The 24506-nt window shown below is 39.5% G+C and overlaps 1 protein-coding gene across 2 annotated transcripts in view; it reads right to left on the bottom strand.

Annotated features, from left to right (window-relative positions):
• Positions 1–1397: 1397 nt before the first annotated feature.
• The window catches only part of fa2h (fatty acid 2-hydroxylase), a 63973-nt gene continuing 40864 nt past the window's right edge, over positions 1398–24506 (bottom strand). For both annotated transcript variants that reach the window (XM_039809668.1, XM_039809669.1), the window contains 6 exons: positions 18550–18681; positions 5732–5874; positions 5013–5113; positions 4609–4781; positions 3708–3960; positions 1398–2988 (listed from right to left, as the gene is read on the bottom strand). In XM_039809668.1, the coding sequence (XP_039665602.1) occupies positions 2921–2988; positions 3708–3960; positions 4609–4781; positions 5013–5113; positions 5732–5874; positions 18550–18681 (870 nt within the window). In that variant the 3' untranslated portion in view covers positions 1398–2920. The remainder of the gene's footprint in view (positions 2989–3707; positions 3961–4608; positions 4782–5012; positions 5114–5731; positions 5875–18549; positions 18682–24506) is intronic.

Raw genomic sequence — 24506 nt, forward strand, 5'->3', positions numbered from 1 at the left:
CACAATGCAACTGCCTGGTAAATGGCCACATCTTTCAAACTCTATTCCCAGTGCATAAAGCCTCTAAGCCAAAGTGAGATAACCATGAAGGCATCACTCTGACATCATCACAGTTTATTTTCTGTCTTGAGAAAGCTCCTCCAGAGCAACAGAAGTTATTATAAGAAATTATCAACTTTTTTCAGAGGGTCCCCATGACACATATCAATGTCAAATTGTTAGTGTGCTCCAAACTTTTTAAAAATTCATCACTGAGTGTTAGATAAGACCCATATACATTACAATACTGCACAAAGTGCAACTTAAGTAGTTGTACATTTTTATTCCCAACTTGTATATGTTTGTACATTCTTTCCTTTGTATTTTTCATCTTTATTTTTTGAATAATGTTCTTGTAATCTATCCTATTTATTATTTCTTGTATAATCTGTATGTGTGCCTGATATTTTGCTGCTGAATCACTGAAATTTCCCAATTTGGAAAATTCCAATAAAGAGTGCCCCTATAAATGTAATAAACAACAATCAAACAAAAAGTACAAGACAGACGGACATCAGAATTATACATATACTTTTTATTATTATTTACAAATAGGCGTGCTTTTGCATAGACATTTAAAATTCCAAAATAAAAGTTATTAAACATATAGTAAACAGATTTAGGAAATTTTATGCTGCATAATTTAGCAACAGGAAAAGTTCACCAGTCAGAATCAAGGCTTACAAGCTGTTGTCCTTTATCTGTATCATATAAATATACGTTAATAAGATCTGTATGTAATTTTTTTTCCAACAGGTGGAATAATTTAACTTTGCCAAGAAGCCGACACAATCAGTATGCATTATTACACTAATCATTATTATGGTGTTCACTATCTTCACCATCACCAAACATTTTTTTTGGTTCTTTGTGAAGCAATGGCTATGTATGTAGTCATTATATTAACGTCAGAATTATTTTTTTTCATGATGCCTTGAACATTCATATGAACTGGACAGTGTGCAGCATAAGACAGACAGTGTTATGGTTTTATATAAACTATGTGTGCTGCAGACAACAGTTTGACATTTTGGTGCAGTTATAGCTCAAGCCTGCAAGCCCTGGTGAAACCTGCTCAACTGGTTTTTTATCAGTTGGTGACTGAGCCCTCTTAAGGTTTACCTGAAGCAGCACTGAATATTAAGAAAAAAAGATTTGGAAATAGAATCATTTTAATGCATTATTATTTTACTGTTCTTAGAAAATTGTTATTAAAATGGTCTTGCATGTTATTTCACATATGTAAGAACATACTGTATGTACATATATATTATGTAGCAGGGTCTTTCTTCAAACTAGAAAAGGGGATATAAAAAAAAGATTTTCTGCAGTTGTAGTATATTCCCACTGTGCTTTACCTATTTATATAAATTGTTTTAATTAAAGTTGTTCTGCTGTAGTTACCAGTGTTGCTGTCGAGTGTTTAGAAGAGACATTTTGAGGATCCGCCAGTCACCATCAAGACCTGCTGCTGTCCAGTCAGATGGCTGATCCATCGTCAATCTGCGGGGATCTGCAGGGCCACTAAAAAAAAATGGCTTTAATTGGACGGAGTGGGACCTGAAGGGGGGTCTGGAGAAAATAAACCCACTCTTGTCACCTAGCTGAATCTGTGACCTTTGACCCCAAGATCCCCACAGCAGGAAGTCCGACAGGCTGGCTTCATGCCTTTACTCTGTCCCTCTGAAACACTACATCCATCCACCTTTATATCTACATGCATTTTCGTAATGTCTAACCAATAAGAAAATATCTGCTCTCTCTGACGACTTAAAGCTGGTGCAAAAAGAATCTCCTCTTCTGTACAAAGCATCTTACAAAATATTTTTTTAATATTTTTATCTTTTTGTATCATTAATGACGAAAAGAAAAGAAAATGGAGGAAATATTACAAAAGACTCGCAAAAATATATCTCCACATTTCAGGCTCTGTTTCACATGACATCAAGAGTACATTGCATTAATGCTCTACAGTATAGTTTCAGTTCTGCAGCTTTGCTGATAATAAATGAAATCTAAATTGCCAAATAAGTCGCAGCTGTTCACAGCTGTTTAAAAAACTACAGTGAGGCCAATCATGGTGGAGGGAACTTCTGTTGACGGTCCTGAGTTGGTTCAACAGTTTGGGGGCTCTCTCTTGCTCAGTCTCTACATACACTCTCTCACACACTTTCTGTCTCTCTGTCCCATCCAATTCCTTATCAGTCTTCCACATTCATCCACTATCTTTCACTTCTTTTACCCTCTGTCCTCTGAAGGGAGCTACGAAAGTGTGTATGTGTGTGTGTGTGTGTGTGTGTGTGTCCATTGGTAATGTGGGTGTACAGTTATTTGTCTTATGCTGTTGGCATTCTTAGGAACCAGTGAAAGAGCATGTATTTTGAGTGAATGACAATCACAATGAGTGTGAATAGTTTTGAATGTGCTCTGCAGTATTCTACAGCGATAGAGGAATCATCTAATTCCTTCAAATTCAATTTAACCACAACAAACAAAATACATAGATGACACCTCCTAGCTGTACATTATGATGTTGTGAATGGCTGCCAGGTGATGCTTTGGCTGGTGAGGTCGGTGCAGTGAGGAGCAAAGCAGTAGTAAATGTTGGTTTGGTTATAAAGAATGGCACAGAAAGGCCTTACAACTGTGCATGATGATGCGGATACAGTGCGGACTGGTCCACAAATACACAAAAAGCTGTGTTGCTGGCTGGAATAAAAAAGCAGGATGATATGTCCGCAGAAGTGGAGACTCCTCCTTTGTTGTGAAAGCAATGGCTGCAGAGATTGAATGAACTGTGTGTGAACCGCTTATATGATGTGTGCTGGTTGCTCAGGAGGGTTGATAAGTCCTATGGCCCTACAGGAGAGCCATTTCTGCATTAGAATTTCTCATCGGGGATGACTGTGTTGAAGGGGTGGTCCCAGAATTTGGTGGTGATTCCAAAACCTGGAGAGAGAAAAAGAGATGACATTAGATAGATCAAACACAAACAGAAGCAAAGAGAATCAAACCTAATTAGCACATAGGATCTTCCTTGGTCCAATGCCTATTGTGTTTAGGTGTAGTCATGGACTCAGACCTGAATTTCAATAGCCACATTAGGACAATTACAAAGTCGGCCTATTATCACCTTATGAATATATCAGGGGTTAAAGGACTTATGTCTCAGCCAGATTAAAAATAACTTGTCCTTGCTTTGATCGTCAGTAGACTAGACTACTTAAACTGTGTCTCCCTAAAAAATCAATTAGACAGCTGTAGCTGATTCAGAACTCTGCTGCTGGAGTCCTCAGTAAGACCAAGAAAGTGGATCACTCAAGTTCTGAGATCTTTACAATGGCTTCCTGTCTCTCAAAATACTACTGTTGGTTTATGAAGCACTGAATGGACCTCTCAGGTCGTCTGGGATCGGTCTGCTTTCTTATGGAGCTCCATACTTTCTGTCCCCAGAGTCAAAACCAAACACGGAGAAGCAGCATCCAGTTTTTATGCACCACAAATCTGGAAACTCCCCAAAAAATGCAGTTTGTATTGTTTGTAACTGCTCTTGAATGTTTTATGCAAAGCACTTTCAATTGCCTTGTTGCTGAAATGTGCTTTAAAAATAAAACTGCCCTGCCTTGCCTATACTGTATGTCTAGCAAATTCAGGTTCCCAGAGCTCACCTGCTCTCTGGTGCTCAAAGTGGTGTTTGACGTGGTAGGCCTTCAGTTTGTACATATACGAGCCTCTCTTTGGCGAGCCGTAGTGAAGGTAGTAGTGGATCATATCATACACCACGTAGCCACACAGTCCTCCGACAAACACCGATGTCCCGAGGATGACTGGCAGCGTGCTGCAGAGGAACAGATATAAACTTCCCACCATTAAGGAGGCCAAGCCGGGGGGGAAGACCAGCCGAGAGCCGTCAAACGGAGACTGTGGAGACAGACATCATACACAGAGACATTTTACTTACATCTTTATAAATACTATTTAAGTAGTTGTACATTTTTATTTGCAAATTGTATATACATTTGTACATTCTTCCCTTTGTATTTTTTTTATCTTTATTTTTTGAATATTTGTTCTTGTATTCTATCCTATTTATTATTTTTTGTATATTCTGTATGTGTGCTGTGTGTCTGATAGTTTGATGCTGTAGCACTTAAAATTTCCCAATTTGGGATCAATTAAGTCTATTTAATCTAATCTAATGATACTGAGAAGCAACAGAGAAACTACCATAAAAATGAATTATTTAACACAAGTTGACAGTACTGTATCCACTTTTTTCGGGGTTTCAAAAGCACAAAAAGCATTTGTTTGTTTTTGTTTGTTTTAAGAGAATCATAATCATTGATTTAATTCTAAATAGTGATAATCCTCCATTTGCATTCAGAAAACAAAACTCAATGTGAAATTGAAACTATGTGGAATAGGAAGACAGTTGTAGCAATATAACGCTATTCATTAACTGTGCCATAAAGTACGCATAATAAACAAATACAAGTTAAAGATTGAACCTGTTTTAGGAGAGTGAGACCTGCCCTGTCCCTCAGCCTCAGTGGCGTTATGCGTTTGTACCTTATGGTGCTGTCCATGCAGGAGGAAGTGCAGAGTGATGAGGTAGTAGTTATGAGCTGGGGGTTTCATGTGAAAGACAAAGCGATGGATGCAGTACTCGACCAATGACCACAAGAACCAGCCCAACAAAAAGAGCAGTGGGAAAATGTGCACATGGATCGGGATAGAGAAGTCTGGGAACACACACACAAATATTGACATAGATGTATACACACATTAACTGGGCATGAAAATGATGACAACAAACATGTTGTATTGTATGGTTGTGAGCGTACAAAACTGAGAATGTGGATGTGTAACTGAAATCGAAAGTGTGCAAGAATGTCTGGTGCTAATGTCTTCATAATGTCAGCATGCATTGTAATATGGCTGTGTGTGAGGGCAGGCACGTGTGTGTGTAATACCTGAAGTGAGTTCTAGCCTGGTAGTGCCCTTAGCCAGGGTGGTGTAGCAGTGCCAACTGAAATAAAACACAACAGGAAGCCACACCACTGGCACCCAGTACCTGTAGCAAGAGAGCATATAGCAATACGGTCATAATCTTAATCTTTTTAGAAGAAGAAATGTCCTTTCTGTCATGTTTGTTTTATTTTTGCTACCCTATCATATCATCTTGAGGGTGATGCAGCCTAATGGCCAGGAGAGCAGGGATCTTAGAAAAGCTGAAAAAGCTGAAGAAGGTAAAGTGAAAAACAAATGTTCTGTGTTCCTGTAATAGGGACTCTGAAGCTGCTCTAGAAACCACCAGCTGCTCCAGTGTAGCTGCTTGTTGAACTTGACAGCTGTGTGACTGTGGTGAATTGTATGAAAGTGAATGAGGGTGGAACAGATCTTAAGCCATCAGTGTTAAAATAGGCTTAGGAGTCACTGACAATAACTGTTTGAATGTTAGTACAGTTGTTCCCAAACTTGTTTTGTCTGATGCACCCCCACAGCCCATTCAGGAATGGACAAAGATGTAAAACCAAGCCAAGTTTTGTTTGAAAGTCTATAAAACTGAATGCATATTTCATAAAAATCATATTGACCGTACACACTCAAACATACACACACAAACATGTACACACACGCACACACACACACACTGTCTATATACAGAGTGTCTATATACAGAGTCTATTACCATGAAGTCTTGGTGCTGGCTTCCAGGAAGGGGTTTCCAAACAGTCTGATTGGTCTGTCGACTGGCTGGTGAACCCACGCATCATATTTCTCTCTAAGGTGGCCCACCTGCCATGCCAGGGGCTTCCGCCAGTCCACCAAATCCTGTAGAGATAAACACCAATGAGAAATAAGGAAAACATATTCTATACAGGTAAATGTGACCGTGCTGGGGAAAGCACACAGAACAGTGTTATACCAGAAACCTTGTTGCATCCACCAGGTGGTAGCATAGAGTTAAAAACTGATGAACCACTCTAAGACCAGGGGTGACTGCTTGTATGTTTGATTGTGTTGTGTTTGTGGGAGTAGAATTGAAAATTCTGAGTCCAAACACCAGAGAGTGAGCTACTTTTGTAGGCTCATGCTTTATAGCCACACATGAGACCCACAGCTCTGGTGTGGATGATAGTACAGTCAAGTTTCACACTCATCTGTGGTCCGTTTTGTAATATCCGTAGGATAGATGAGTACATTAAAAGCATGACCAGAGTATAATAGATCACATAAAATTAAAGCAGACAGTTGAAATGCTATTCTTAATTTCAATTGTATTACTTCAGAAGCATTATATGATCCCAACTCATGCACTTCTAAATGTTTATTGTGTATTATTTGGGAAATTATTATTGCCAAGGTGCCAGTGGCTCCCTTATGAGGACATTTGTGTCAGGCACGGACTCACATAGGGACCAGAGGTTGATTGCCTAGGCGGATGAAAAGTAGTTACAGGTTACAGCCTAGATGATAACGTGTATATGGCACTTTTGCTGGCACTGACTGGTCAGCTACCGGTTATATAACTGTAGTCTTTACCAACATCAGAGCATTGCATCCATCTCTGTCCTTTAATTCCCCTGTTTACTCAGGACAAAATACGTGAAATAAACTTAATTAGTATTTTTCTTAATTCATATTTAGCACAAAAGTTCTACGACAAAAAAAATACGTTGTCAAATTTTGCACAGCAGCTACGTAATGCAGACCTCAGTGAACGTGTGGTGTATAAAGTATGTATCTGTCTGTTTTGGATTTGTATTAATTATAAATAAAGATGATGAGAATTTGAGACTGTAGGTGTTGTATAGTGTTATATTAAAGGCTGGCCCCTGAACTTAAAGGACAATTCCGGCGCAAAATGAACCTAGGGGTTAATAACATATGTGTACCGAGTTGAACGTTATCTGGGATCTGTTTTCATGCTAATCAAATGCGTCTCTAGCTTTAAACAAGCTCCTCAAACCGGTGGTTAGCTGCTAACGCTGGCTTTCGGGGCAGATGGTAAATCGCTATTTTATACCACTAACAAGGCTCAAAATAACACCACACTTCAATGGTAGCATAATGAGGGTCCCTACATGACATACAAGTAGACAGTAGCGTTCATGTTTACAGGCAGGCACCATCTTGGAAAACAGTTACGAGCAGCCAAACGACGAACACCATCCAACCAGTAACATAGCTCAAACACATTGTTCGTTATTCGACTGCTCATGACTGTTTTCCAAGATGCCGCCCTCATGTAAACATGAATGCTACTGTCTTTAGAATATATCTTTTTTGTCTGTACACTTACAAAGTTCTCAACGCTTTGGTTTACACGAAGGGACCCTCATTATGCTACTGTTGAAGTGTGGTGCTATTTAGAGCCTTGTTAGTGGTATAAAATAGCGATTTACCATCTGCCCCAAAAGCTAGCGTTAGCAGCTAACCACCGGTTTGCGGTAGCTTGTTCAAAGCTAGAGATGCATTTGATTAGCATGAAAATCCCAGAGAACGTTCAACTCGGTACACATATGTTATTAACCCCTAGGTTCATTTTGCGCCGGAATTGTCCTTTAAGCTTTGTTGTATGTACAATCAAAGTCATATTACAATATAAAACAACAACAACAATTATTCTATTAGTAATTCTCTATAAATTAATTTACACTGTTAACTATGTTGAAGAAAACATGTTGGAAAATCTTTATGAAACATGAGGTTATATTTATCACTATCAGACTGGCAATAACTTCCAGTCAATAATAATAAGTCTAGAAGGGGGGCACAGGGTGGATGATTAAATTTGGCTGTATTATCAGTAATGTTATCCCAGGGTCATTAAAGACTAGAATGTCTTAGCATTTTAAATGAATAAATTCCATCTAACTATTACAGTTTTGACTGTAGCAGCGAGGTTAGTGGTATTAACACCGGCTCCATCTGTCTATTCGGCAGTACATAAAACTGAAGATCTTATTAGAGGCGCAGAACGCCACACAGCAACTTTACCGCTAACAAGGTCTACACTTCACTTCATTCTAATGGTTTGTTTTCCCCCACGGCATAAATCGAAATGATGTTTTAGTGGGCGTTCCCATACCGTCCAAGTCTATCCAAAATGTGTATTGTATTCGGATCTCCCACCCCACTACAAAAATCCTGAAATCGCCCCTGTTACCAGTTTGCCTCTGGACTGTGTCAACAATACAATGTAAAAAAACAAGGTTTAACTGAACAAGGCGGCTACTTCTTTTATTTTCATTAGTGAAATAATGTGACATAAAGAAAGATGTGTGACATATATACATAGAAGTTAACTACATACAGACAAGGCAACTACTAGTTGGTGTGAGTTATTGTCCTGACATCACGTCAGTTATGTATTTTCTGCACTGTAAAGCACTTTGTGGCTTATAGTGTTCAGTAGCTTAGTTTTTGTCTTGTCTTTTTTAAATTACCAGGCGGTATAGCACACAAGAAGTGTGGTGACATTCCCAGCACTGCAGCCAGATCACAACGAATGCCTCATGTATTTGACACACGGGCTTGGTTATTGAAATCAAATTGCACTAAAGCTCAGTAATGGGAGTGCCCAAAGCACATTATGTATTTTATAGCTCCACCAAATCACTCAAACTGGTAGTACAAGGATTTAATCATTAATTTTACTGCAACAACTGACCAATTTCTGTAAAGACAGAAACACTGTGAAGTCGTTAAGGAACGCCCAGTCAGGGTTTTGTTTACGATGTGAACAATCAAGAGAGGTGCATTTTATTCAACAGACTGATGCCTGGCAACATGGTAGAATCTGTCAACACAATGTGCTGTGCAAGGACCTGAGCCCTGTTTCAGAAACCAGGTTTGAAGGTTCTGCTGGAGCTGCTCCCCCCGCAACCCGACACCGGATAAGCAGACGAAGATGGATGGATGGAGGTTTGAAGGAAACATATTATGCTTTTCCATACTTTCTGTGATCTATAATGTTACAATGTCGGCTGTTCATATGAAACGTGGGCAAAGCTTCAAACAATAAAGTAAATGTATTTAAAAGAAATCCCTGTGAGCCCAAACCTCAGATTTTCCACTGTTCTAAACGCTCTGGTTTCAACTGATTTTTCTACTCTCACTCGGTATGACGACATACCGAGCCAGTTTTCTATTAGGGCTGCACGATTTGAAGAAAAAGTCATATAGCGATTGCGATTGACAATACTGCGATTGCGAAAAAATAAATAAATAAATAAATACTTTTTTTTCAAATAACTCAATATTTTACAAAACTAAATAACAAAAAGCAATCTTTTCAAAATAGACATTTTTGCTTTGCTCAACAGGCTAAATGAAATAAACAGAATAAGAAAAATACAAATTCAATATAAACAATGACATTAAGGATGGGTGTCATATAATAACTAGTAATTAGGTTACAAAATATAATTTGTACAACCTCCTCTTAAGGTCTGCATGCTCTGAACCCCTCTACACTGATACTCACGTGACCATACACGACATGCGCTACTATCTTACCCAACTGATTGGTCACATCTTTAGTGGACGTTGTTACGATGGTATCGCTTAAAGGAACACGCCGACGTATTGGGAATTTATTTTATTCACCGTAACCCCCAGAGTTAGACAAGTCGATACATACCCTTCTCATCTCCGTGCGTGCTGTAATGTTCTCTGTCGGCTACAGCGGCATCAGCCCATAACAGAACAGGCAGGTGAATGGTTCCAGTAATCCTACTGCGTCGAATAAGTGACAAAATAACACCAACATGTTCCTATTTACATATTGTGATTGGTAGAGTTACAGCGTGTACAAAAAACAACTTAACATGAGACACAGCCATCTTCTAACCGTAAACAAACCGGGAACTATATTCTCAGGCGGAAGAATATAGTACTTGGGCGGAGTGATATGCTCGCAGCAAGCCTGTCTGAGAATCTAGTTCCCGTTTTGTTTACTGTTAGAAGATGGCTGTGTCTCATGTAACGTTGTTTTTGTACACGCTGTATTCTAAATCTCAACATGTAAACAGGAACATGTTGGCGATATTGTCACTATCTAATTCGGGAGCAGTAGGCTAGTTGGAACCAGTTACCTGCAGGATCTGTGCTGGCGCTAAGCTAATGCTGGAGCCGTCAGACAGCTTACGGCAACGCACGCGGAGATAAATATCTTAGTTCTGATGAATCAGCTAAATTCCCAATAAGTCGGCGTGTTCCTTTAATACATCCATGGGGTAGCGTAATTCAGAGGGCAGATTCCAGAACGTACTCTAATATACTATTAAACACAGAAGCATAAATCAGGCATTCGTGAGAGTGAGAACGGCAGGCAAGTGAGTGACGTCAATGCCTGAGTGGTGATCAACAGAGGTGAGGGACCGCCGGTGACCGGTGTCAGAGTTAGCGTAGTGGCTGTGTGAGGAAAAAACGAGAAGAAAAAGAGACAGCAAAAGATGATGTAAAGTGAAATAACAGAGGACAATAAAACAACACGCTTCTTAAAGTGGCTATTTGTAACTTTCAGTTTGTGTTGATTCCAGCGGCCCCGTTGGACAAAAGTGGTAGTGTTTTTACCACACCTGCTGTCGTAAAGGTCTTTTCTTTTCAGAAACATTTAAAAGTTACATATAGTCACTTCAAAGCTTTAGTGGGTAACTTTTTTATATTAACGAACTTCCGATACATTCAAACCATTGCCAAATGAGTTGATACAAAGCTAATTAAAGGTCTTTTCTTTTCAGAAACATTTAAAAGTTACATATAATCACTTCAAAGCTTTAGTGGGTAACTTTTTTATATTAACGAACTTCCGATACATTCAAACCATTGCCAAATGAGTTGATACAAAGCTAATTAAGACTTTTAGCAAAACTCCATTTCTCAGTACGGCTATATTTAGAAAAGGTCATCCGGCGACTTTTGCACCCAGAAAATCAAGTGAAGATAATTACCTATTCTGAAGAGTCAATCATGTTCTTTTTAATCCTCCGTGTCCTCCTTGGCTACAAACAACCGTGTGAAGGAGGGGTGGGGGTGGTGCGCTTTCACAGAAGGCTTGTGTCATGTCTATGCGCTGACAGTTTTGTTGTCATTACTTAGAATTCCTCATGGGGAAGACAGAACCTACACACTATAGCTTTAAAGGGCAACTATTATATAGCATTTTTTTAGGATTATACTTGCATTTTGTGTTTGTACTAGAACATGTTTACATGCTTTAATGTTAAAAAAACACTTTAATTTCCATGCTGCCCATGGCTGCTGCACCTGTATTCATCCATTGTATGAGACGCTCTGTAGGAGCCCAGTCTGCTCTGATTGGCCAGCATGCTTCCTCCGCTCCGTGTTTCACTAGCTAGCTAGTTGAAGCTGGAGCTACTGCAACAGAGTGTATAGCAGGATGTTGCACTGTGAAAAATCACCAATTAAGGCTTCTAAACCAAATACAAACACAACCGGACATGTCCCAGCAGGAAAGTGACCGGAATTGGCCAAGATTACAGTCCCCGTTCGGGGGATGACCATCGCAAGGGATGTAGAAGGTTCCGATCATCGCTCCGCAGTACGCCCCCCTGAACTTTTATAAAATACATGTTTTGCGCTACTTGTTAAAAGTTCCTGTCGACTTTTTGGGCTTCTAATAGTATTTCACACACTATGATGGCTGAAGTTATCAAGGAGTTGACAAGCAAGACACAGGCTCTGGTGGATGCTTAACTTGCTGTATTTCGCGGCGAGATGGTCGCCATACAGACTGATGTTTCAAAGTGTATGGACTATATGGAGAAAAGTGAGACTCGTTTTTGGCAGAGCTAGACACCCGGCTTTCTGCGTCTGAGAAAAGGCTTACTGCATATCATGCCCAGCTGGAAGACAAAATAGCAGGAGGCATGGAGGACAGATTGCGCAGAGCTGTGCCGCCTTGGAAATACAAGGGAACACCATCTGCTACAGCCCCGACTACAGCCCGCACACTTTTAAGCGCAGGCTGGCGTTCTCCAACACTATGGACACTTTGCAGATTCTGGACTTTCGCACTTTTCTCCTATATCCTGCAAAACTTGAAGTAACCCGCGGAGGAGAGAGCCAATTTTTCAACACCCCACAAGAGGCGATTGTTGTGGTCCGATTGCTGCATTGCACCTATATGTTATTACCCTGCTTCTGATTTTAAGGATACTACAAACAATTTTAATTATTGAGGGGCAACATGTGTAGTTTACATGTAATCAGTTGGAACGTAAATGGTCTGAATGCCCAAATTAAGCGCACAGCCTGTCTGGATCTCTTGCGCAGACAAGGAGTGGACGTTGCCTTTATACAGGAATCTCATTTAAGAACTGTAGACGTTCATCGTTTTTCGAACAAGCACTACTACAGTATGTAGCAGCATCTGCATCGTTAGACACCAACACTAGGGGCTCATTAGTAGTACTAAAGTGTAATATCTCAATCAATATATTGGGACATTTTGGTAGCGAGGATGGTAGGATTTCCTTTATTAAGACTATTATAGCTGGGCGCAAATTCGCTTTTATTTCTGTCTATGGTCCATCCTAGTATGAACCTGAGTTTTTCCCCAATTTAACTACAACCTTACTGCATTTCCAGGATTTTTCGCTTGGTCTTGGTGCAGATATGACTTCCTCTGTAAATCTGACTTTGGATAAATCTGTTCACCGCTCTACGCCAGCTCAGTTACGTTCATCTAAAGATTTTCAGAACTTCCTGTCAGCATTTAGCTTAACAGATCTTTATCACACTATTAATCCTACATCTAAACACTTTTTACTCAGCAAGGCATCAGACTTTTTCTATAATAGACGATGTACTAGCCTCAGCTGCATCTTTTTCTGAGATACATAATGTTGTCATCAAGCCCAGCTCTCCTTCAGATCACAGTATTGTTTCTGCGCAATACACTCCTGGGCACCCCTTCTAGGGCATCGCATTGGCGGTTAAATTTTTCACTTCTCAAAAATGAAGATTTTTTTAAAGAAAGACTAAATACATTTTTAGAAATTAATATAGGCTCAGTAGATGATCCCAGATTTTTATGGGATGCCATAAAGGGCTGTATCAGGGACTCCTCAACCGCGTTTTCATCTCACCTTAACATAAGTAGACTAAGCAGGATAGTTGAACTGGAGAATGTCCTCACCCAGCTTGTGGCACAACAGCAAGTTGCATGCTCAGAGGCTTTACAGGGAAGAATAGCTGTAACAATAACTGAACTCTTTGTTAAGATGTAGAGCACAGTTTTTGATGCACAGGACCAGAAGAACATATTATTTTAATGGAGCCAGACCAAGCCATCTTTTAGCTTGAAGACTGAGAAAACGTTTCAAATATTATGGCCATTAAAGGTCCGATGACATGGTGCTCTTTGGATGCTTTTATATAGGCCTTAGTGGTCCCCTAATACTGTATCTGAAGTCTCTTTCCCGAAATTCAGCCTTGGTGCAGAATTACAGCCACTACAGCCAGTCCCACAATGAGCTTTCCTCAGAACATGCCATTTCTGTGTCTGTAGCTATTGAGGAGGAGAGAGGGAGGGGCAAGGTGGAGGGTGGGGGTGTGGCCTTGACCAACTGCCACTTTGCTCGTTTGAAAGCCATGATGTCTCTCTCTCATGGGTTGGCCAAATTCTCTGGGCGGGCAAAGCAGAGATAGGGGAGGTAACCTCACTTGTTATGACCTCATAACAAGCAAGATTCCAGAACAGCTCATCTGAGCTGTTCAAAGGCAAAGCAGGATACCCAGTGCTCCGTTTACACCTATCACCATTTCAAGCCAATTGGGGACCATATGCAGGCTGGGGGAACTCATATTAATGTTAAAAAACCTCATAAAGTGAAATTTTCATGCCATGGGACCTTTAAAACACCTCTGTGTACTTTGAGTGACCCTTGGGATATCATCACAGAATTCAAGACATTTTACTCTACCCTTTAAAGGTCTGAAATCTCAATTGACACCAGTACATGTACAAATTTTTCAGGGACTCAATTTACCTTCTTTGTGTGACAATGACTCTGAATTGCTCAATGCCCCCATTTCCCTAGAAGAGTTAAGGCTAGCCCTTGAACATGAAGAAAGGCAAGTCCCCAGGGTGGGATGGAATTCCACCAGAGTTTTATCTTGCTTTTTGGGATGAACTGGGCCAACCATTATTGGAAATGTTTAATACAGCTATTGTCAAAGGCAAATTCAATATTAGTGCTAACACAGTCACAATTACAGTGCTTCCCAAACCAAATAAAGATTTGACTCAATGTGGTAATTATAGACATCTTTCCCTTCTTAATGGAGATATTAAATTATACACTCACCTAAAGGATTATTAGGAACACCATACTAATACCGTGTTGGACCTTATCCTATCAGTATGGGCCAACATTTCTAAAGAATGCTTCCAGCACCTTGTTGAATCAGTGACACAAAGAATTAAGGCAGTTCTGAAGGTGAAAGGGATCCCCCACACGTTACACCACCACCAGCCTGCCCAGTGGTAACAAGGAATGACGGATCCATGTTCTCATTCTGTTTACGCCAAATTCTGACTCTACCATCTGAATGTCTCATAAGACCAGGCAACATTTTTCCAGTCTTCAACTGTCCAATTTTGGTGAGCTCGTGCAAATTCTAGCCTCATTTTCCTATTTTTAGTGGAGATGAGTTGTGCGTGTTGTGGCTTCAGAAATGCTTTGCTGCATATCTCAGTTGTAACGAGTGGTTATTTGAGTCAAAGTTGATCTTCTATCAGCTTGAATCACTCGGCCCATTCTCCTTGGACCTCTAGCATCAACAAGGCATTTTCGCCCCCCAGGACTGCAGCATACTGGATGTTTTTCCTTTTTCAGACCATTCTTTGTAAACCGTAGAAATGGTTGTGCGTGAAAATCTCAGTAACTGAGCAGATTGTGAAATACTCAGACCAGCCTGTCTGGCACCAACAACAATGCCACACTCAGAGTTGCTTAGATAACCTTTCTTTCCCCTTCTGACATTCAGTTTGGAGTTCAGAAGATTGTCTAGACCTGGACCACACCCCTACATGCATTGAAGCAGCTGCCATGTGATTGTTTGATTAGATAATTTCATTAACGTGAAATTGAACAGGTGTTCCTAATAATCCTTTAGGTGAGTGTATACTAAAGTGTTTGCAGCTCAATTAGAGGTACTTCTAACAAAACTTATACATAACGATCAGACCGGTTTTATTAAAACTCGACTAGAATCGGATAACGTATTTATGCGGCAAGTTGCACAGACACACCCTGCTCGGTTCTATCACTGGATGCAGAGAAAGCGTTTGATAGGTTGGAATGGGACTATCTTTGGGCTACTTTGGATACATTTGGGCTAGGTGCACAATTCATTAGTATGGTAAAAATTGTATATGCAAATCCCTCAGCAATGGTCAACACCATTTTGCTCTGCCCAGTTCCCAGTATCCAGGGGAACTCATCAGGACTGCCCTCTTTCGCCGCTACTATTTGCCCTCTCTCTCGAACCACTGGCTCAGAAAATCCGACAACATCCATCAGTGCATCCCATCACATTTTGTAATACAAATCATTGGATATAATTGTATGCTGATGATATCCTTTTCTAAGTAGGCAACACAGGTTTCTAAGTTCCACATTTGCTTTCCACGTTTGATTCATTTAGCTTGTTTTCTGGTTACAAAATTAACTGGACAAAGTCAGCACTGATGCATTTAAATTCTCTTACATCTCAAACTCCCCTGCCCTCCCACATACCAATATTGAAGAGTTCCAGGTATCTCTGTATCTCTATATAAGCATATAGAGAAGGACTTTGAACACTGGTCAAATCTCGCAAATTCACTTCAAGCCCGTATATCAATAGTTAAAATGGATGTACTACCTTGTGTTAACTTGATTAACTATGATTCCTCTTACTCCTCATATTGGCTACTGGGAAAAACTTCACTCATTAATATCCAAATACATATGGAAAGTAAAGAGGCCTTGTTTTAAACTCACAACTCTTCAACGCGGCAAGGCACAGGGAGGACTGGCTCTCCCAGATTTTAAGACGCATTTCTGGTCCTTTGTGTTACACCCTCTATCTATTTGGTTCAATTCTGTTTTTTCAGTCTCTTGAAGACCAATTGAGGAAAATTTGTCGCTGCCTCAAAGACTGTAGGACCTAGTGTATTCCAAAATACCATTGAAAAAAGCCAAATTACGTTTAGTCCCTATAATTTAATTTCTACTCACAACTTTCCATACTGTAATGAAATATGTGCGCGCAGATCCCAAATGGCACAATCACTCCCCAATTTTCAACAATTTTTCACTTCTTAAGGACAATATACCTTTTTCATTCCCACATTGGAAGAACAGGGGAGTTTATGTTTTAAAAGACCTGTATTGTGACCATGGCTTAAGAGCCTTTAATGATTTACAGGCTGAGTATGATCTTCCGGATCATCTTTTTTCTTCTACCTGCAGTTAAGGTCAGCCATGAGGGCATATGGTGACAAACAGCAAGTGTTGTGCATGTGGGGCCCATATACAGAACATACTGCAGTTTGAATTTCAAAAAGCTAACTACGCTGCTCATCAACTCCTTGATCATAACATAATATCATAACTTTCACTACTAAACATATTAGAATGGCCACTACAGGAAAACAGGTTCTTTGTTAATGTTATATAATGTGCGTTTACATTGCTTTTTGCTATGAAATGCCACCGGACGCGATCCTGAGAAAATGGAGGCTAGCTAGCTAACACCGGAAGTCAGAAACAAACATCTATGATCGATTGTCTGTTTGATAGTCTAAACAAAGACATGTTTTCTTATGGTGGCCTTTCTAAAATGAGCAGTGGTGAAACTTACTATAATCTGTTATGATCAAGAAGTTGATAAGCACACAGCATTAGCTAGCATAGCTAAATAGTAACAATAGCATGTTTCAGGAAAGTGGCAATTGAGAGGTTGATTAGATGGGCAATAGGGGGAGCTAGAGTGTCTGAATGATTTTTAATAAGCATAGTGTCAAGATGAAAAGCATCTTTACATTTTGAGTTTCTTAGGAGCAAATTACTTTTTCTACCTCCTCTTCGTTGGTTGTAGCTAGGTGGAAGCCTTGGTCTGTAACATTCTGTATATTCCATTCCCTGTTTATAAAATGTTTTCCTAACTCATATATGTGTTACAATGATAATGCACCTTACTAGAGTGGCTTTACAATTTAATTTTACTTAAATGCAATGACAATAAAGGCATTCAATTCAATTGGTCGGACTATATATCTTTATTATTATTTCAATTGTTTCTTGTTAGCACTTGACTCTATACATGTTCATAGTTACAAAAATGACTAAGGGGGGATACAGTTCGAAGAAATGTTTTGTGTTAATAAAAAAGGCGTTGTTTACTGCTGTGTAATTGTGTTATTAAATTACATAGGTCACATAACAGTGATATAACCAAAAGGATATATCCTGGGATTCATTCAAAACTTTAAGTTGTTTAAAAAAGTAATAAATAAATATTTTAAAATCTGACTGAAAGAGACAATTATATTAGTAATTGCAATTATTTCTTAGACAATTAATTGTACAACAAAATATTGAATTGTTACAGCTCTACTCTCTGGGATTTAATTCTGAGATGGGATTCTGTAGAAACACAGCCCAGGCATGTCTCTCTTCAATTTGTGCATCCAGTTGAACATCAACTATCTGACATTTTGGCTACAGTGTGGTAAAAGCTGAACTGATTTGTTTGTGGACAGCGGAGGCCAGCTTTGTTTTGACCTCCAGGTGGGTGTTCCCATAGTGCCATGAAAATTATGAATTACAGTATTTACAGTCACTGCTAACGTAAGTAATCTTGGTTGCAGGTCACATTCCTGCTTCAACATGCCTGGTTGTGTAGTTTTAGGTTTAGAAGCCTTTATCAAGGATCTGACAGTAGAAAGTGCTGCTATACTCCGTTACAGTCCACTGCCACATAAAATTACATGCTACAAGGAAAGCTGTAATCGTGGCTGCCAATTAATTAAAATGTTACAATGTAAATTTCTCAGGTATTTCAGATCCCAGCTAAAGAGTGAAAAACACTTGTCAAACTGCTCAATCACGTAAGCATGTGTATGACTATATGTGATTAAAGACTTCAGGTCAGGAATTAAGGTTTAAGTTACGGACAGGTGTTAAATTATTGCAATTATTACATCTGTGTGGGTTTGTACATGCTCTTCTCTAGCAGTCTGAGAACTACAGAGTCTAGTAACAAGCAGGGACACTTTTGGAACAGGGCAGGGTGAATAACCTGATGGCTGTTCACTTCTTCTACCCCCCCCTCACACACACACACACACACACACACACACACACACACACACACACACACACACACACACACACACACACACACACACACACAGTCTTCTCTGTCTTGTTGGTTGCTCTCATTGCAGTCCAGAGCAAAAAACACACAAAAAAAACACGCACAAACCTTGTCCAGGTCCACAGGGCTGCAGCGGTTGTACGCGGCATTCACATCCTCCTCTTTCATCTTCTTGTCTGTCGTCTTTTCTGCCATCTTTTCTTCTGTCTGCTCACTGGCCTTCCTCCTCTCTCTCAGAGTCTGAAGAAAAGCAAGACAAAAGACAAAAAATAATTAACAACAGCAAGGTAGACTGAAGGTAGTGGGAGTCAACCACCTCTTTATATTGTGCCCTTAAAATGTGTGTGTGTGTGTGTGTGTGTGTGTGTGTGTGTGTGTGTGTGTGTGTGTGTGTGTGTGTGTGTGTGTGTGTGTGTGTGTGTGTGTGTGTGTGTCTGTCTGTAGGGTCACACAGTCCATTATTTCCAGAGGGCTGCCCCTTTCCTCCTCTATGTTAAATGTAACGGCCTCATCACCACGGAATATATGAAATGGTTAGCGTCAGGAGTAAAATTAAATATTCAAACGGTTTTCAAACCTCAAATCTCTCTCCACTGATTCCACAGTAAAAACTGAAAAAGGGTGTTGTGGGCCAATTTGAAGGAATCCTTAGTGGCTTTTACACAGTCACTAACCCTGAGAACTCACAGGCACTGCTGTAGATTTATAAGGGGACAGCCTGATAGATCTCAAGATCTTGATGCAAAATGCAATAATGCTGTTAAATGAGGATGTTAATACGCTTTTACAAGCAAGTATCTATCTACAGTATATGTTTTCTTGTAAAAAATTAACATATAGATAATATACTATCTGAACTTTGTGGAACAAACAATCTCAAAATTAAATTAGCCACAACCAAAATGTGGTTAACATTGCTGTTGGGCTGCATTTTATAATGAGGTAGCATTAACGTTAAGTAGTGTAACGTTGTAGTGAGTCAGTTTTACTCAGAAAGACCTGCCTATTACTCATCACGCTCAGCAGCAACATATGACTTAATACACAATTTCCTTGTGTTGCTATTGTGGTTACCTTACTGCTAACGCTGGTCAGGCAAGATATAAGCAGCTCAATGCACAACTGACAGATGGAAGCAGTGAATTAAGCCGTATGTTGGAGAAGATGAGATTTATAAATACATAAGGAACTATATACTGTATGGGCAGAAGGACAGTGGAGAAGTGGATCATGTTGCTGGAGTTTGTGGGTAGTGTAGTACTTCGACATGACATCGCAAATAAAACCTGTCTTTCTTAAAACAAGGTTGATTTCATATGGACATGTTTTTTATAGGGGCATAAACCATCATTCACAATCTTGTAGCTCGTGGTAAGCAGTGGTGTAGTCTAATGTATTGTAGTGGGTATACTTTACTGTATATAGAGGCTATATTGGCCAGAATCTGCCTTTGGGAGAGGGGCATATCACAGTGGGGGGTCTGGGTGTCTCCCCAGGGTTATTTTCAGCATCAAAGACTTCATTTCCTGCATTCGGATACAGTTTTATGCACCAATTTACAGTGGAAATACCTTTATTTAGCCTATGTGAAGAAGATAAACACAGATGACAATTCAAAATATATCAAAAATATAATGAAAGTATGTTGTTGTGTGTCATTGGGCATGTTTAAGTGGGTTCTTGGAAATCCTGGAGCTTTCTTAGTGGGTATACTGCGTATACCTGCGTATCACGTAGACTACACCACTGGATGGTTTAGACATGATGAATAATAGTGACAATAGTGAAGTATTCCTTTATAAAAAACACTCACTGACCAACCCAGAGAAACCACATTCTTATTTCTTTTTTTTTATTTCTTATTCTTTGTCACAAAACTGTTAACATCTTCCTTCTCTTAACTGCAATTTGACTTCGCCACTGGCTGTCAGTTCCCGTCAGTCAAGTGAACTATTTATCAGCTGGTTGGTTTCAGACACATGCAGGAGCACACATGTACATACAACGCAATACGCACGCACACACACACAGGTCCCCTGTGGCTTGTTACTAACCTCACCTTGGCAATTTAACACCTACAGAAGCAACGTTACACCCTCCACCATTATCACACTGTACTAAAACAAAAGAAACAAACAAAAGGTGATATTAACCTGTCTCGTCCTTCTTGGAAGAATACAATTGCTTTGACATTGAAGTAATATGAGATCAATACTTGTTAATCCTGTTTTTAAGTACAGTGGTGATATTGTATTACCCAGCTTGGTTTACGGTATCGACAGTAGAAAGTTGTCTATAAAGATAATAATAATAATTGAATGAATATTATTGTCCTTATACTGTATAAGTATTACACTGTATTAAAAATGGCAGATCCAGAGACTTAAAAAAAAGGTTCTGCACATGTCAATCCTGTGTTGCCATGTTTAATGGCTAATCTAATTATCTGGAAGCCACACTCAATTTTAATAGCAGTATTGGCATTAATTTGATTGTACAAAATGTGAAAATTTTCATCAAATAAAGCAAAGGAGAAGCAGCTTAAGAGCAGAATGAAAGTAACGGAAAACAGAAGGCAAATAAATATCTATCAGTATCAGAAAGATATTGAGTACAGTGTCCCTTCAGTATGTAATTTGTTTAGTGTTGTCATAGGTGATACTGTACGTGGTGATACAGACATGAGATCAAAACATTCACACAGGGCAGCACAGCAAAACACACACACACACACACACACACACACACACACACACACACACACACACACACACACACACACACACACACACACACACACACACACACACACACACACACACACACACACACACACACACACACACACACAGCACCAGCATGATAGCTTTCTGTTGGAGAAAGAAAGAAATAAGCAGGCACACCCTCTGTATCAGCAGCAGCAGCCATGGCCTATGTGAGCAAGGCTGTGAGTAATGTGTGATTGTGATGTTTAATAAGCTCTAGCTCATCCCACTTTATACATACATAAGTGGCTTAACAAAACGTGACTGGAGCTCTCTGGCATAATTGAATTCTGCAGGCGTGGTGCATTTGGGGGGGATGTAGCCATCCCAATATCCATCCCAATATCCCTTTCTTCACATCGCCTCAATTCCACTCACATATCCGCTAAGCTTAACTATAAATGTGTCAATGTCTGTTAACATTTTATATAAAAATATATTTTGAAATATATTCACCTACTTTGTGATGAAGTTACGGTCAACACGCTTGTTCTTCTGCCTGGACAAATATGTGCAAACCTATACCTACCACTTTAAATTACATTTGTTAAATGCAGACACACACACACATACACACACACATACACACACACACATACACACACACACACACACACACACACACACACACACACACACACACACACACACACACACCTCATATCCACCCACTACTCATAATGCTCAGATTGTGCAAATCGTGCTCACAGCAGACAAAAAAATAGGAAAATACCATAACATATCATTAACATAAACCCACTGCCTAAACACACAATTTAAAAAAAAAAAAAAAAAAAAAAAAAAAAAAAAAAAAAAAAAAAATTTTGACTATGACCTTGTATTTAAGAACAGTAAATATAGTACAGTGTAATGGTTAATTATACATTACAATAAAAATGAGAAAAGCATCAGAATAGGTAATTAAGGAGTTACAGGTTAGTTGTAGTGTATACACTAGTGTATACACAAACACATGAAACCGGTTCTAATTAGGGTTGGGTACCGAACCCGGTACTTTTACCGGTACCGACCGAATCACGTCGGTACTACCGAGTATTGGTTCACGTCAAATCAAACGGTGCCAAATTTCGGTACCTGAGAGTGAACGCAAGCTTATCTGTCCTCTCTGCATGTTGACAGAGAGCAGAGGTCTGACACATGCGCGCGCAGAGGTGCGGACGGAGCAAACTACGTCGGCTCTGCAGTTTTGTTGAAGTCACGGTGAGTTACAGCAATGCCGATAAAGTGGTTTCAAGTGTGGTTACAGTTTTTGAAAACTTCACGCAGACACCATTCACTGTGATATGATATTAACGGCGAGCCAAAAGCGGTCGCGGTGCTGTTGACATTACACTCTCTGCCCTGGGGACTGACTGACAGGCTGAGGCTGCAAGGCAAGGCAACTTTATTTCTACAGCACCTTTCAGCAACAAGGCAATTCAATAAATGAAACATTAAAGAGCAATTAAAAACGGTCATGATGAAAATAATAAATACAAGAATAAAAGTTACAGTGAGTAAGAAATTAATAATTATTCAATTTAATAGGTTGTAGGGACGGGTTTGGGAGGAGAGAGGGAGGGGTTTTATTTTTGTTTAATTTCTGTCAGTGTAAAATATTCTAACTAAATTAAATTGTTCTAAGTAAATAGGTTTGGAATTACTTTTACAACTGAAATAATTTTTTACTGTTGGATACCGGGAACCGAATTCCAGGTACCAGTATCAGTAGTGGTATTGGTTCAGATGGGAAAGGTACCCAACCCTAATTCTAATGGAGCATCAGCGTCAGTTCTGGCAGGCCAAGTAGTCAAGACGCTGCTAACGCTATTGGCCAACAACACTGTCTCATCAGCTGATCTGCTCCAGCTGAGCTGCATCAGCTGATCGGCATCCGCTGACGTGCATCAACGCATCAGCTGGTCAACTTCCCTCGCTGTTTAATGGCTACGCTCAAACAGGGCGCCCTACTTAAAAGGTGCCCTGCCATACAAAACCGTTTTTAACTTGCATTTTTTGAAATATGTTAGGTCCATATGTGTTTGTGTTATGTTGTGAATGTGAAAATGAACTGCTACCTCCTTTGTCAGCTCTAGCCACTGAAAAGAAATAAGCAGAGAAATCAGGCCAATTACAAAAGCTGGTCAGTCTGACATCATATTGCCTTAGCTCATTACTATTCATTATCTCGCCCAGTTGGGCTGGGTAAAGGATTCTGACAGAGCCATAGCGCCAAAATTTAATTCGGAATTTTATCAACTTGAATTGCAATTTATTCAATAAAATGTCCTAAATCATTTTATTGTTGTGTGTGTTCTTGACTTAATGGACCTGACAGAAATACTATACTATACTCTAATACACTCGCTTCCACTGAGTGCACGTTACTCTCATATTTCCAAATAGTTTTTACCAAAAGCTCATTTTCATTAAAAAAACACAACATTAACTTATAAAATACTATCACAGGGCCCCAGTCTGACATCAGTCCACCAGTACTTAGACAGGAACACAAACTATTTCAGACGCATGTGTGGAGAAGATCGGGCAGCCATGATGGATCAAGCTAAAAACGGAGTGATGTTTGTTAATTTGACTCACCAATTTCACTGTTGGTTTCTCTGAAAATGTGTGTGTGTGTGTGTGTGTGTGTGTGTGTGTGTGTGTGTGTGTGTGTGTGTGTGTGTGTGTGTGTGCGTTCATAACACTGCATGACTTAGCTTAAGGCAGTGTGTCAGCAGGTTTTGAGAAGAGGAACAGTGAGGCAGATCAGATGCAGTTGTATAGGACGAGACAAGTTATTTTGTTGCAATTCTTAAAAAACTGAGGTACAATTACTTGATACTACTATTTCTTTAAAAATGTAATATTGAAAGCACAACTTAGAAAGGAAACATCTGTTTTACCCAGGTAACCTGCTGACTGTCCGAGGCCCTGGCAATTTCTACAAAACACACTTTATTATTATTATTTTTTTTAATCTTTATTTTATAAGTTAAAAGATTGAGTATAGATCTGTTAGATTTTTAAATACAAAGGTTCCATTGTATTTCTTTAAAATTCTACTTTGTATTGTCAGCCAATAAGTACACACTCACCTATTCAGGCAAGTATCCAATTATAAAATGGACTAAACAATGAAATTAGCTACCAAAACATAAATATTGATAGATGGATCGGTAATGAAAATAATAAATGAGTAATTATATTGTGTTATGTACACCCAAACTATGATCACCATTATCCCTTTGCGGGAAAAGTCCCACCAACTACAACAATAGTAGTGTGTCTCAAAACGTG

Source organism: Perca fluviatilis, chromosome 8 (genome assembly GCF_010015445.1).
Source record: "Perca fluviatilis chromosome 8, GENO_Pfluv_1.0, whole genome shotgun sequence".
Classification (NCBI taxonomy): Eukaryota; Metazoa; Chordata; class Actinopteri; order Perciformes; family Percidae; genus Perca; species Perca fluviatilis.